Here is a 14,378-nt window from a genome sequence, read left to right on the forward strand (position 1 = left end):
TGAGCCCCAGAGATGCGGGCGGGAGGAGGGGGTGGCAAACATTAAACCGAGTGCCTCCTCTCTACTCCGCATACAGCTAAACAAACTACAACATCACCCTGCGCCTTTGTTGTCAGGCGGCGACTGCTCATCATTCGAGCTAGCTAAAGTGGCCCGTATTATTGGAGGAGTACGTAAAATGAAACATGCTTAAAATGATTAATATTGCGTTTTGACGCAGCTGAATCATCCCGAAAGTGGGATCAGACGCAAGTTGAGCCGAAGAAGTCAGTCGCTATAAGAGGAAGTTTGACAGAACGAGGAGGTAAGGTGGTACTGCCTAAGCTAACTGCTAGCGACCCACTACTCGTCTAAAATGGACTGTTAACTGTTTACTGGATAGATTTAAATAATCGTAGCTGAATACCTTACTCCCTGGACGATTGAGATTTGTCTCACTTCACACAGTCGGATCCATCTTAACCAGCTAACGCCAACAATTTGCGGGTAGTGGTCGGTCGATCAGTCTCCTCCTAGCTAAGCTAACGTTATCTCCTGGCAAGTCAACGAGAGAACTTAAAATTTGTTCCTTTGTGAGGTTTCGCAGGAACAAAGTGTTTTTTCATGACGCTGTGATTAACAATAAGTCACCCTACATCATTTCCTGATTGTGTTCAACATGGTTACTGTAGAAGCTGAGTATCTAAACATCAAATGAGAACCAAAGACAGTGTGTTTCGCAAACGTTTTTGACCATCGTCCCATCACTGATTTACACATGTACCGTATGTCTGCATGAAACATACTTTCTGTTTGACATTTATGCAATGACATAACATTTTGGTTAAACCTCAAACAATCGTTCATTGTAAATACCTATAAATGAGAGAGGAATATGTCTGAGTGACTGATCATGACTTTTTAATTTATTAAGGTGACCTTGGTCAGATTAGAAACTGCCTCACCTCTGTCACTGTATAATCAGGATCCATACTTTTGTCTTACAGCTGATGTTAGCGCTGTCCACGTGTAATTTGCACGCCCAGTGTACAGTGGCTTAGTTGACCAATCCAGGGCTCTTCCCTGCAGTAAAGCACTGTGTCTCTGCACAGTCTTTAGAGTTTAATGTCTCTATGTGATTGAACATACAGTAGATCAGATCTTTTCTGAACAGTTTTCTTCCCAGATGTGTTCTGATCAATCATGTAAGCCACAGTTCTCAGAGATACTACTGTATATAGTGCTAATTTCTTTGTAAAGCAATATTTTAGTCTGCCAGTTAACAGCTTACTATTCTGAACTGTGCGCTGGCATTTGTCTTTATTCGTGGCTTTTGAGTATTGCAGTGTTCATAAGGTTATTGCTATCATGCTCCAAAGAATCGTAACGGTTCCAAACTGACACAAACGCTAATTTCTCTGTCTTCTATTCCTACCTCCTGCAGAGTACACATGTCGTCTGCAGCAGAGACGGTGGAAAATGCCTCCATCATTTCAGAGAGTGTTGCCCATGACGGAAACCGCTTGTGGATAGGCAACATCGATCCCAAAATCACAGAGTGAGTAAATCCACTGTTATTTAACAAACTTCAGCATTGTAGTGAGTGTGCATTTGTTGGTTAAAAAAAGAGATCCCAGTCATTTTGTCGCATTATGATACATGTATGCTTCAGATTAGATTAGAGCTCAAATTACCAGAGCGACAGTATAATTACTGCACACTACAGTCTAGTCATCACATTGTAAAACAATGAAAGTTATCAGAATAAAAAAATAAATTTATATTCTAACTACAAATCTTCATATTCAAACGTGTGAACTGGGCAGCTGAATGAACAGCAAAGTTAGTGTTCTATTTGATGCAGTGTTTGATCTGAGGTGGCTTTTAGGCAGTCCATGTTCTGAACCTGAAGCACTGCTTTTTAACTTGTCCGGCTCTGCCTCATAGAGAGGCAACACATTGTGTGTGCATATATGATTGATTAACTGTGTGCGTAGTGTGTGTGTGTGTGTGTGTGTGTGTGTGTGTGTGTGTGTGTGTGTGTATGTGTGTGTCACAGGCTGAGACTGAGCAGGCAGGGCTGGGTGTGTGAAAGAGAGGCAACGAGGCGTGGAGACCTGCTGTGCTAAGGAGCAGCCATCATTCCTCACTCACCTGCCCTGTTTACTCTCTCTGTGTCAGTCTGGTGCTGATTTTGTCTGTGTGTGTGTGTGTGTGTGTGTGTGTGTGTGTGTGTGTGTGTGTGTGTGTGTGTGTGTGTGTGTAAGCATGTTTAAGTACACAGTTGATGTTTAGGTGGCAGCTGGTAGAGGTTCAGGCTTCAACAAACTGAAGCATCTGTGTTCATTATGAGTGTGTCTCGCTCTACACAACATCATATATACAAGCAAACATCCTTTGGTTGTTTCGTTTTTTGTGTGGGGATGTGTGTGCAGTAGAGTGTGCAAAACTCCAAATCTGAGAGTGGAAAGCACCCTTATGTACAATGTGATGGAGAGGAGGTAGTTTTTCGGGGTGAGGGGGTGTGTCAGTGTGCCTGTGGGGGCTGCTGGAGAATGTATAGGCTGCAGCTCTGGTGGGAGTCTAGACAGGCATTTCCTTCCCCTTTCCCTGCTCTGCTATACTTCTCCTTAAATAGCCCACTGCTTCACAGTATGGAGGGAAAACAAGAGAAATGCCCGTGGACCCTGATGCTGATTGGGAAGATTAATTAGCTCCTGGATAGCATACGCATTACTCCCTCTGTTTGTCCTGGTAAGCAAAACCAAAACTCAGTGCAGAGGGGGACTGTAGACCTGAAATGCAAGGTGCTGATTATGAGTACATGAGGCCAAAACATTGAACAACACACATTGCCTTCAAAATATGAAATGAATAGTAAATAAATCTTTGTTTATTGTGCAAGATTATTTTTGTTGGCTAATTAAACACTTAAAATTTTGTGCTACAAGTTGGTATCTGAGTCTTTATATCTAGACTAGAATTTGACTGATGGATTTTTTAGGTGTAATTAATTGTGATATTTTATTTCCTTGAGAGGTATGGATCCATATTTTTAGTTATTTTGAAGAACAATAAGTTAATTTGAAAATATCAGTATTAAATGGAAGTTTTTTTTAGTTTTTTCCTTGTGACAGATGGTTGAATTTTGGCCTGTGTTATGACTAATCTCAAGTTTCCTGTAAGGCTCATAGCTCAAAATGACGTGATTAGACCTGGAGAAAATTTTATTCCAAGCATGTGATTTTGAAAAATGTCTTCATTCTTCCATCTTTGTGTTGCAACCTCTCCGTTTATACTCTCTCTGTGCATCTCTATCATGAGAAAACTGTAATCCTCTTGCTGTTGCCCTTTTAAATGCTCAGTAAAGATGCTTGATGTAAACTTGTCAAATGACCAGTAATCAGTCTCACACATTTTTAGTCTTCACTGCTGAAATGATCTTCTCATAGCTGAGATAGACATCCCATATAGTATCCATTTAGATTTTTCATCTTGCCTTGCCCTGCTCACAGAGCAGAAACATAGCAGGTGTAAGTTCAGCTTTCACCACATATTGATGTTTTTGTGCTTTTGGCTGCTCAGAGGGGGGATTTCTCAGTAGTGGTAATCCATCACCTTCTTCCTCTTTGTTCTCTCTCTGTAAGTTGTGTATCTGGAAGTTTTTGTGTTTTTTTTTTTTAAGCCCTTGTAACCATCATCTTGCTCAGGCTGCAGGCTTGGATTTTTATAAAATATGTAGAAGTTGCAGTTAGTTTCCTTGTCAGAAAGCCCCCCATCTCTCTATTTTTTTCCCCTCTGACCTGCACTTCTCTGGACCAAATCTTGTGGCCCCCATCTCCCTTTTCCTTCCTTCCTCTTCTGTGCTTCCCAGCTCTTGTATCTCTCCTACCTGGCTTCTCACCTCCTCTCTTCTTTTGGCTTCTCCTCCTCCACCTTTCACCTTGCTGTCAACATCCCCTCACTGAACTTTACTCTCCCTCTCCCCAGCTTTCCCTCCCTTTCCTCGCCCCCTCTCCTCCTCTTCCTCCGGTGGTTTTTACAACCCCCAGGAGGAGCGGTCCATTGTGGTTCAGATCACCCGCATCCAAAAATGTTCTTAGAGTGTCTGGCATCTAATCTCACTCACATTTCCACATATGCAAAAAATTGCAGTATGTATTTATTTCAAAAATAGCAGTGTTAAAAGGCAACACATGTTAGCATGGTGGCATTTGGCTGAGATGACTGCCTTTCTCATTTCCTGATCAGTGATGCAGAGGTTCAGAAGTGCATGAAGCGCAAAGGCAAACTATAAGAGCGCATAGAAGTGCTAGTAGTATGGTGAATTTTATTTCAGTAGAGGTTTTCCTGTTTAAATAAGCCTATTGCAGGAAGAGCCACCTTCACATGGGAGGCTTACAGGGTGTTGTGTGGGAAAAGCAGAAATTCTCCTTGGCCTAAAGCCCCCCAGGGAGTCGTAGAAGGGTGGAAGACATTAGCACAACCTGTAGCTTAAGCCTGCACTTCACCCTCAGTATCCCACAATGAGTCCCATTCACACATATAAATGCATGCTTGCACATTAACATCATACATTTATCTTGGTGGGACACACACACATGTGCGTGCGCGTATACACACGCGCTATCTACTTCAGGATTAAAAATAACAATCAACTAAACAATAAAAGGCTGAATTATTCATTCCTCTTGGACAGTTATACAAAACACCTGGGGTCATTCTGGGGCCTGGACAGTCACACAAGGTAACGGCACTGAAACAAAAACACAGGAAGATGTCTGTTGATTTTTATTTATTTATTAATATATTTGTTTATTCATTTATTGTTTTAGTGCATTTTTGGTTTTGTTTTGGGTTTAATAGCCCTTTTTGATATGCCACAGAATGAAAAACGCAGGTGTAAATAACAAGATTAATGACGGTTGAATTCCATTTTACTGGCTCCAAGTCTCTGCTCTGAAAAAAGGTTATCACCAGATGCATCAAACAAATGATGTCCATCAAATATATAAATTAATTTGGGAACATACATGTTGTGATACATGAGAAAATTAGTTTGACCAAATTCTGACTAAAGAGTGAAATTAAATTGGGTTTTTTTTCTCCACTAATCTGTTGTTTTTAGTTATTTGGTTTTTGCTTATGCTGAGGCGTGTTGTGTAAATCAACTGGTTTGCAAACAGGTATGGATTACAGGGGTGGTGTAGTCTGTACCTTCTCTTTACTGTGAGAAAAGCCAAGGCTGGTCTCATTTGTTTCATTCAAGAGCATAACAAGGCACTTACCAGGGGTTTTCAATGACTAATCGGTCAGGAAGACGTGCACTGCTAAGGAACTGTTCCTGGGACATCAGACTAGTTGGTCAATAAATTAATCCATAGGCAGAAAATAAATTAGCAACAATTTTTGATTGATTAATCATTTCCAATGTAAATATATGCTGGGTTGCACATTGATCTAATTTCATGCACAGTAACTTTGACATTCAGTGAATTTGAAAAGCACGCGCTGTTCAGCATGCATTGGAAACATGCAGTAGACACCTGGTTGTTTACAGTCATATACAGTAGAAATGAATATAGTGACCCTGAACTCACTGTTCTTTTCACACTGTCACAAGAAATATCTTTTCCCATGGTTTACTAGTGGTCAGTTACAAGTAGACCTACAGACTCTCACGCTCTGAATATCTCTTCAATGACCACATCTATGTTCATTTGTAGGCCAACAGTCCCAGGCAGGTCCACATAGCCAGTGGATGTTGTTTGTGCAGAGCTCGGTGCTCAGGGGGGATTTGAGGCTTCCTCTGTTTTATTCCCTCATTGTCCTGCTACTGTATCCTCAGCATTGTCTCAATAAGAGATTTACTGTCACAGGCCTGCCACACCAGCTGGCCTGCTGCTAAAAAGGTGTCAGGGAGAGAAAGCTGTCATTCTCATTAGCCCCAACTGACATAATCACAGCATGTAGGGTGGCAAATACATTGTGGAACAGATCTATGTGGCTGTTTCACAGGGTTGGCTTACCTTACATAGTACATGTTGTTGATCATTATGGATATGTAGAATAAATTTTGTTGGATATGGGACATTTTACAAAATATTGATTTGATAGAATCTGTTGTTATTTAATTAAAATTAACAATAAATACTTAAAATCTCAAACTGCATTTTTGTTAACTAATTTTTTTGGTCTCCGTGACATGATATCTCTCTCGGCAGGTATCACCTGGTGAAGTTGTTGGAGAAGTTTGGCAAAGTGAAACAGTTCGACTTCCTGTTCCATAAGTCTGGGCCTTTAGAGGGACAGCCACGGGGCTACTGCTTTGTCAACTTCAGCACCAGAGAGGTAAATGCAAGATGAAAGTTTACATTGATATAGATATATAGATTATTTATATTTAATTTTAATTTTAATTATATTTTTTTTGCCACAGTAGGTATTGTTGTAAACTGATCTTAGATGCACAAAATGCTAAGCTCTCTAGTCATGCCTAGTTTTAGTGTTTAGAGAAACAACATGGTACGTGTGTCACTAATTTTGTATTTTTTTTTAAATGAAAGTCTTGTAAGCAAAGATCACAAAAACTGCAATTTAAATGAACAGAATACTAGTTCCACAGTCTGTCAGTCATTGGCAGTAATATAAATATTGGACCAATTCAGATATTGCATTTTAAAGAAGATGTCAGTTAATGATGATAGTGCGCTGATATACTGCTGTGTCTACACTGATGCGTGTTACACATGCTCTCTCACAAAGTTGATTTTTATCGAGCCAAGTCCCTGTGTTGAGAGTAATAATGCCTCCTTTACTCAAATGGCCCAACAAACTTTATGAGAAGTCGTAAAGCAGTGAGGACCAAATTGTGTCTTACTGAAGTTTCTAAAAAAAAAAAAAAAAAAAAAAAGACTTAAAAGGAGTCCGCTTAGCTTCACAGGTTCAGCAGGCAGTATTTGTTTTGGCATGAGCCTGGGGATCATGATAAACATCTAGTTTCACAGCTAGTGTCTATCAGCGGGATATGAAGCCCTCCCAGAAGGATTATACAGAGGAAGCGTGTGTTTATCTTACACACTCACACACACTTAAACACTCACACACACAGATAGAAGTACTTCATTAATGTAATTTAGCATCAAAGCCACGTACTCATTTGATCAGACAAAATTTCTCACACTGCCCCTCAAACACACTACAGACACACACACACACGTCAGTTGTAGGCAATCTGCAGGCACAGTGGCACATCATCATATGTTATTGTTTCTGCCATCTCTCTATCGTGAGGACTAATGATGTAATGACTCGAGTGCAGTCATCAAGGCTGACGTTTAATCATAATCATAAAATATCTGTTCCTCTTTTTCTCTCTGCGAACGTCCGCAGGAGGCGGAAAGGGCAATCCAGTGTTTAAATGGGAAGCTAGCTTTGTCCAAGAAGCTGGTCGTGCGCTGGGCGCACGCACAGGTGAGGGTGAGTGTCAAACTCCTGTTCCATTTCGTAAAACCAAAAATCTGATACATCCCGCTGGCTCAGTGGATCAAGGCCCATAAAAATGTATTTATGGCACTGTGACTGTGGCTGCAGTGTGTGGTCTCCTCTATAGGTTGACAGACTAAATATATATCTGTGCAATAGAAAAATGATATCACTGATTTTGGAGATAGAAAAGAAGTTAAGGTAACATTGTCGTCTGTAGCCATAGATAAAAACATGACTGGAAATTTTAGAGAAATAACCATTAATTCTCAAGATGAAGAACATGTTTGACTGTGCCAGCACTTGTACCACTGGTAAACTATTATAAGCATCTGTTGGTTTTTATTTTCACATTACTACTGCAGCAGTTAGGGCTTATGCCTGTCTCTTAACAATGGACAGCCTACTGGCAATGCGTGAAGGGATATCCTGTATAGAGACGAATCACGCCCTACGCACAAACGCGCGCGCACACACACACACACACACACACACACGCACACACACACACACACGCACACACACACACACAGTAGAGTGAGGTTGAGGTCAAAGCAGCCGCCCCTAAGACAACACATTGTAGGATAAATCTGCTCACAGATTCATTGTGGCAGGGCTCAGTTCATATATATAAGAGCTCTGGGTATTGATGCTGTTATAAACCTAGAATTTTAGCTGTTTATGTCCCAAATCTTGCATCAATACCAGTCCGTCTGTGTCATTTGCTGACTCAAATGCAAAAAAATTACTTTTAACTACCTAATTCAGTGTCAGCACCTTCTTCATGCTGTTCCCTCATACTTGCCATTGGCCTCAGTTCATTTCTACTATGAATGGGGTTTTCTCAAATTCAGTACAGTACTAACATACTGGAAGTACTGTCAGGGCTCCATGCATAAAATTTTAAGCATGTAAGAGCCAATCAACATCTCTGCCCTGGAAAAAGTGATTTGCTGCGTGATCCTACAAACGTGTTTGTCGAGCTGCTGAGCGATGAAGCTGGCAGGACGGGCATCTTTCTTTTTTAATTTTTTTTTTTTTTTTTTTTTTTTTTAGTTTTGCAGTGCAAAGCTGGCTCGGTTAGGGTATGAAAGCCAGAGTTACAGTTTGGATTAAGCGCTTTCTCATCTTTCGTCCTCAAACTTTAAATGTTCAGTTATCCTGAAAGAGTTAGATGTCAGACTGCGCGGCTGTCTGTTGGTGTACAACATGATCCTTGACAGATAGAGGGCATGTTTAATATGATGTTGCAACCACATCAGCCAGGTATGAGCAAAGCTGCACCGCAGGAATTTGATTTTTCTCCCTCATCACCAGCAGCAGTAGCTCTACACAGCCTGCTGTCAAGCTGCTCACTGCGGACCACCCTCTCTGGCCCAGTTGACAAAGATGAATTGCGAGATACATGTCATCGTCATGCTTTAACAAGCAAGAGATGAATGTTTCACACAGAATTATCCTCACATTGTCCATTACTATGCTTGTGAACTCCAGTGTCTTTTACTGTCTCTGTGGAGTACCACGGGAAGAGAGGCTTAGAGGTTTATGAAAGATTGTCACCAAACTTGTCTGTCAAGCAGCCGTACATTCCAAAACCCCCGCTGTAGAAGATGGTACCACTTTACTGAGACCAATATCAAGTCACATCATTAAACCAGCTTCCAAGGCGTGGAATCTTGCCATCTCTGGGCATTTCCTTAATAACTCTTTGATCCTTGGTGGATTTCGAGGGTTATCATTCTGCTCGGTTACAGAACTCCCATCGGCTCTCTGACACTGCTATTGTGATCCAGGGTTTTGTTCAAGGACAGAGCTACACGAGAGACGAAGCCTTATGTACAAGTGCTGTCCCAGTAACTCCTGATGTTTGAGATATTGTGAGCAGATTGGCCTGTGAATATGCCACTGTCACCAATTTTTACAGTGTAATCTTTATTATGCCAGTACGATTTGAGGAATTTTCCACCAACAGGGCCAGCTCAGGATCAGCTGAATGAGATATATTATTCTCTAGCGAGCCTGTCTTCACTGACTCTAACCCAGTAGTGACATGTCAGGATTAATGAGTCAAAGACAGTTGGTGCTGAAGTCGTTGTCAGATTTCCAGGCTTACATCTTGACTTTATTACAGTGCTTTGAAAGAGATGAAATCACACTGATGAATGTTTAAGTATTGAAGTGTTGGTGCCAACTCTTTGCAAATATCCATGGATTTCCAAATCTATTATTTCACAATTTTAACGATTATGCCTTAATTCATTACTGTATTGTTTTAGATTTATCAATAGTTTAGCCAATTTGTCTGTTATGCATGTCAAATGATTAGACAATAAATTCATTTGTCCTTCGACAGAACATTAATCAGTTAAAAACATTAGAGTTAGAACATTAATCTGTTTTTTTTTTTTTTTTAAGTCTTCCATAAAAGTAAATTGAAGATTTTTGGCTTTTGGATTGTTGATTAAACAAAACAAGCAATTTGAATAAGTCAATTTGGGCTTTGGGAAATTGCGAGGGGCATTTTCACTATAATCTTACACCTAATGGAACAAATGATTAACCAATTAATTGAGATAATAACTGGCATATTAATTGTTAATAAAAATAATTTTTATTTGCGGCCCTTAACTCTTAAGTCCAACATGAGCCTTTCATAGTGTAGGCTATTTAAAATCTAAAGTGCAACTATTGGGACATTTTTTTTTTATGCATTCCAGCTACATGCCTTTAGAAATAGGTGGAAGGGAAGGGTCCTGCCTGGTGGAATGGTCATTGTTTTAGACCTATTCTTGACTATACATGTTATTTATTTCTTGGGAACAGAATGCAAGATGGTCTGTGTGCTTTTGTGCGTGTATGTAAGTAAATGTAACTTAACGTGATTTATTGCCACTTCCACCAGCTGCAACATTGTCAGATGATTTCTAAGCATCAAATTCCTGCCAACGGCTGCTGCTGCTGCTGCTGCACCAGACGCTGTGGTCTCTCATACCCACCATGACTTGTTTTGTTTTTGTCTTTTTTTTTTTTTTTTTCTCCACAGGTTTCAAGAATTCTGTGTTGGCTGATGGAGATGTTTGGAAGGTGGTTTTGAAAGGAATGAGTGCAGACGTTGGTTGTTGCTCTTCAGCTGCTCCCACTTTATCCTACCTCATGCTGTAGGATGTGACAGTGAGCTGGACACACGGTCCTGTTTGGATGCCGTCTGTTTGACCAGACACAAACAAAATCAATACTGCAGTTTAGTAACATTAATTTTGTGGGAGGAAGCTGGAGTTGGCTCTTCAGAGAAGTGCTGTCAGTATTTATTAGGAATTGTGATGTTCTCTACATGTCTTGCTGACATAATTCCTTCTTATTCTCTGTTTGCTTCTCTTGCTCTGCTGGTATTTGTCCTGTTCAAACTAAAATGTGTCTCAGATTTACCTAAATACAGATGACATTGTTTTAGAAACCCCTTTGACAGTATAGTTATAACTGTGATACAAGCCCAGGTACAAAAAAAAAAAAAAAAGTAATGGCCCTGTTTTGTGTATTTAGCATGAAAGCAAATTCCAGTCTTTTCAGTGACGACAACATTTTAGATGCAGTTTGACACCTGGTGTGAGCTGCAATTCATATAATCAGCATCTAGACACAATCAGCATTATATCTGGCTGTAAGGCACTAGGTGTGAACAGGACTGACGTCGATCTTTAGTCTATCCCACTGACTGTCTGCTTCTGATTTCCTTGTGACTATCAACATGTCTCTGTCTTACCTTTTATTTTACCCCTTTGTTTGTCTCTCTCCATCTGTCTGTCCATCACTGTTTGTGTGTTTTATTTTTTTATTTTTTATTTTTTAAATTTTTTTTATTGGCCACGTGTATCATCTACAGAGGTTTGAAGGTTTCCGTAACGACAAGACAATGCCCCCGAGCCTGGAACCATCATGCAGTGGTGCAACAGAGGAAGGACCCGTAACAACCAATCACCTCAGGTTGGTACAGAACACACACACACACACACGACACCATACTTATTGCTGCATCTACAGTGTTTTCACTCTCCTTCGAGTATGTCAACACTAAGGCGGCCAAATTTGATAACACTTTTTTTCCTGTTATGTATTCCTGCCCAGACTAAGCTTGTAGTTTTTACACCCAAAACCTAAGCCTTTTTAAAACAGTCTCCAGAGTGGATAAATCTGAAGATGACAGCCTCACATTTTAGTGAGAACAAGGAAAACTGAACCCTTTGAGTTACGTAAGTTACGTAAGCCTGCTCAGACATGGTCAGAGGCTGTGTGAAAAACTTTTTCCCTCTAATTTTTTCCTAAATGTCAGTATATCCAAATACACAAGACCAAAGTTGTAAAGCTGACCATGTGCTTCAACCAAAGTGCACGTCATGCAGCAATTTGCCGCGTGTACGGAGGTAAGAAAGTAAGCAGGGTTTTTGATCTTCTCTCTCAAACTTTCTCTTTCATTTTTCACACAATACTTCTGTCACTATTCATGAGTGCAAAGCCACAAATGCCTTCAAGGAAACGTTGTCCAAAAGTGTGTACTGTTATCCCCATGTGAACAATTATCGCATTTTCGGACCAGCTAGAAACTCTTTTACCTGCGGATGTGGTCTGATGGCACGCTGTACAAGCGAGTTCTCTTTGAGCATACTGACACCTTAATTAACCTGGGTAGCACATCTACCTTAACACATTCTCCATTATAGTCAAACTTGGTTCTGAAATTATTGCAGGAGAGTTTTTGGGCTTGTTGCTTTCACCACAAAACTCAGTTCAAGTCGAGTTCCTCTGGACTAACACTTTGGTTCCAAAAATATCAGGGCGGAAGTGTTGAAATTCTGTCAAAGAAAATTAAAACCTGTTCCATTATTGTGGCTACGCTTGCAACCAAACATTTGCACATGCACACACACTCCACGTACGCCAGTCAAATGGAGCACTGTTAAGTTGGTCAAAGGCCTCTTATAACCAGAGTGTCAACTCTTGCCGAGACAATCCAGTGTGTGTAGCAAACTATCGGCTAACAGAGTTCTTCTCAGGAAAGGCTGCACACTACGATTCTAGTGTAAACTTCAAAATCGCTCTCTCTGCACAGCACAAGAGAGGAAATATAAACACTCGTTTCCTGCTTTTTTCCCTGATGCCCCTTCTAGATGTTCCCTTTCACTCGCTCTCACACACTCACTTGTTCCCTCATTCACTTTTCCTCTCTCCTCCAACCTCCTCTCTCTTACTCCTTCGACTACTGTTCTGCTATTTAAATACAGATTTTCCTCAATTTTTCATGCAGCACAACTGGTAATCTTTTTCTTCTTTTTTTCTTTTTTTCTTCATTTGTCTCTCCTAATACTACAGGCACTAATAACTCCTCTTCTTTTCCCCTTCAGCCAGAGATCTGTCAATCACTCAGCTCGTCTCTCACCCTCAGTACCAACACTGGTATTTCCCCTCACGTCTCCTCTCTCTTCTCCCCCCCTCCCCTCCAGTACGAGTGCTAAAATCCGCGCCATCGAGGCCAAGCTCCAGATGATGGAGGAGAATCCAGATGATGACTACTCTGGCCCGTCAGCCTACGTTTACAACAAACCGCCAGAAAGGAAACGCTGGGAGCCCTACTCTAAATCACACCACAATAACCAGAGCAGGCCCTTCCGCAAGTTTAGGAGATGACCCCATCCTCCTGCTCATTCTGGAGATCCCCCCCCTCCTCTCTCTCTACCACACCTCAGCCTCCACCTACACACAAACAGACTCTCCACTAGATACTATACAGACTTTATACATACTATCTGGGAATAAAAGATTACTTTCAGAACCTGGACTCTTTTGGGAGTAATCACAGCAATCCCAAAGTGTACCGAAAGTGTTTATAGTTATTTTGGGTTACGGTATTGTTAGTTATTCTTTAGTCTAAGATATGCCCCATACCTGACTGCTGTGCAGGTTGGATCCCTCATCGGTCTGCTTTCTCACTTTTGCAGAGATTTAACGCAGGTGAATCATACAGCTGTGAGTCATGTGATGCACAGTTGCTATAGGAAAGAAAAGTTTTATTACTGAGGAGTCTAAATGCTGATTCTCTTATTGTTTTTGACATGTGTTTTTACTTTCAGATCTTGTTATTTAAATGTGGAGAAAACTAAATTTGAGGGCCTTATTTTCTGTGTTTGTCTTTACCCAAGACGTCAATGAAGAGGAAGAAATTCAAAGATTCATATCAGGTTTGTACTAACGGAGTTTTAAGCCACAAGCCACTCAGTGACGCTTAGTGAAGTTCCTTACTCTTTTCCTTGTAGTTTGCTTTTGTTTTCTTGGATCCAATTTTTGTACAACTGCAGTCAAATTCTTTTTACTGACTTTGGTGTGTTGTGTAGAGTGTGGTATTTCTCTTGCTACACTCTCTTTATTTTAAGTTTTCAATTAAAAGTAATTAAATCTCATCTGCAGCGTGTTGTTTTATGGCATTTTATAGCTTGCTCTCAAAGTACAAGATTCATTTGTGTGAGTTGTCAGTAAACTCAATTCTACATGTCATTATTAGCAACATTTAAAATCTCTCACTCCATATAACACTCTTGCTGATGTTATGGTATTGGTTCATAAGAAATTCGGTAAACCAGCTGCATCTCATTAATGGCAGATGGTTCTTTAGAATACGAATGAAAGTAGCCACCATTATCCACCATGGGTCAAAAAATGTATGGCGTCCTGTGATAACTAAGAATAAAAAAAAAACAAAAAAAACAAAACACAGACTTACAACAATGTCCCAACATTTTCTGTAATAATTGATAATCCTGCATATTATACCGCCCAGTCTGCTTTGAGGCCCGGTTTACTTTTCTTCCCCCCAGACATACTGAATATTAAATGTTTTACTCATTTTTGTGCAGTTCCCAAAAAGG

General features: G+C 40.4%; 1 protein-coding gene across 2 annotated transcripts; it reads left to right on the plus strand.

Annotated features, from left to right (window-relative positions):
• Window positions 1-37: 37 nt before the first annotated feature.
• On the plus strand, window positions 38-13,913 carry rbm18 (RNA binding motif protein 18). 2 transcript variants are annotated; one of them, XM_040157209.1, is made up of 6 exons: window positions 38-304; window positions 1,424-1,537; window positions 6,204-6,330; window positions 7,372-7,458; window positions 11,345-11,445; window positions 12,960-13,913. In XM_040157209.1, exons 2-6 carry the CDS (start codon window positions 1,431-1,433, stop codon window positions 13,141-13,143), a joined length of 606 nt encoding a protein of 201 aa, XP_040013143.1. In that variant the 5' UTR covers window positions 38-304; window positions 1,424-1,430; the 3' UTR covers window positions 13,144-13,913. The 2 variants fall into 2 exon arrangements, with proteins under 2 accessions (XP_040013143.1, XP_040013144.1); XM_040157210.1 differs by having other exon boundaries at window positions 40-304; window positions 7,372-7,452.
• The last annotated feature ends 465 nt before the right edge of the window (window positions 13,914-14,378 follow it).

Source organism: Xiphias gladius, chromosome 20 (assembly GCF_016859285.1).
Source record: "Xiphias gladius isolate SHS-SW01 ecotype Sanya breed wild chromosome 20, ASM1685928v1, whole genome shotgun sequence".
NCBI lineage: Eukaryota > Metazoa > Chordata > Actinopteri > Istiophoriformes > Xiphiidae > Xiphias > Xiphias gladius.

What these genes read in the sequence shown, in the direction of transcription:
- rbm18 (XM_040157209.1), top strand. Translation starts at nt 1,431, where the DNA reads ATGTCGTCTGCAGCAGAGACGGTGGAAAATGCCTCCATCATTTCAGAG. An exon ending in GGGCGCACGCACAGGTGAGG is followed by an intron (nt 7,459 to 11,344) that starts GTGAGTGTCAAA and finishes TATCATCTACAG; the next exon opens with AGGTTTGAAGGTTTCCGTAA. An exon ending in GTAACAACCAATCACCTCAG is followed by an intron (nt 11,446 to 12,959) that starts GTTGGTACAGAA and finishes CCTCCCCTCCAG; the next exon opens with TACGAGTGCTAAAATCCGCG.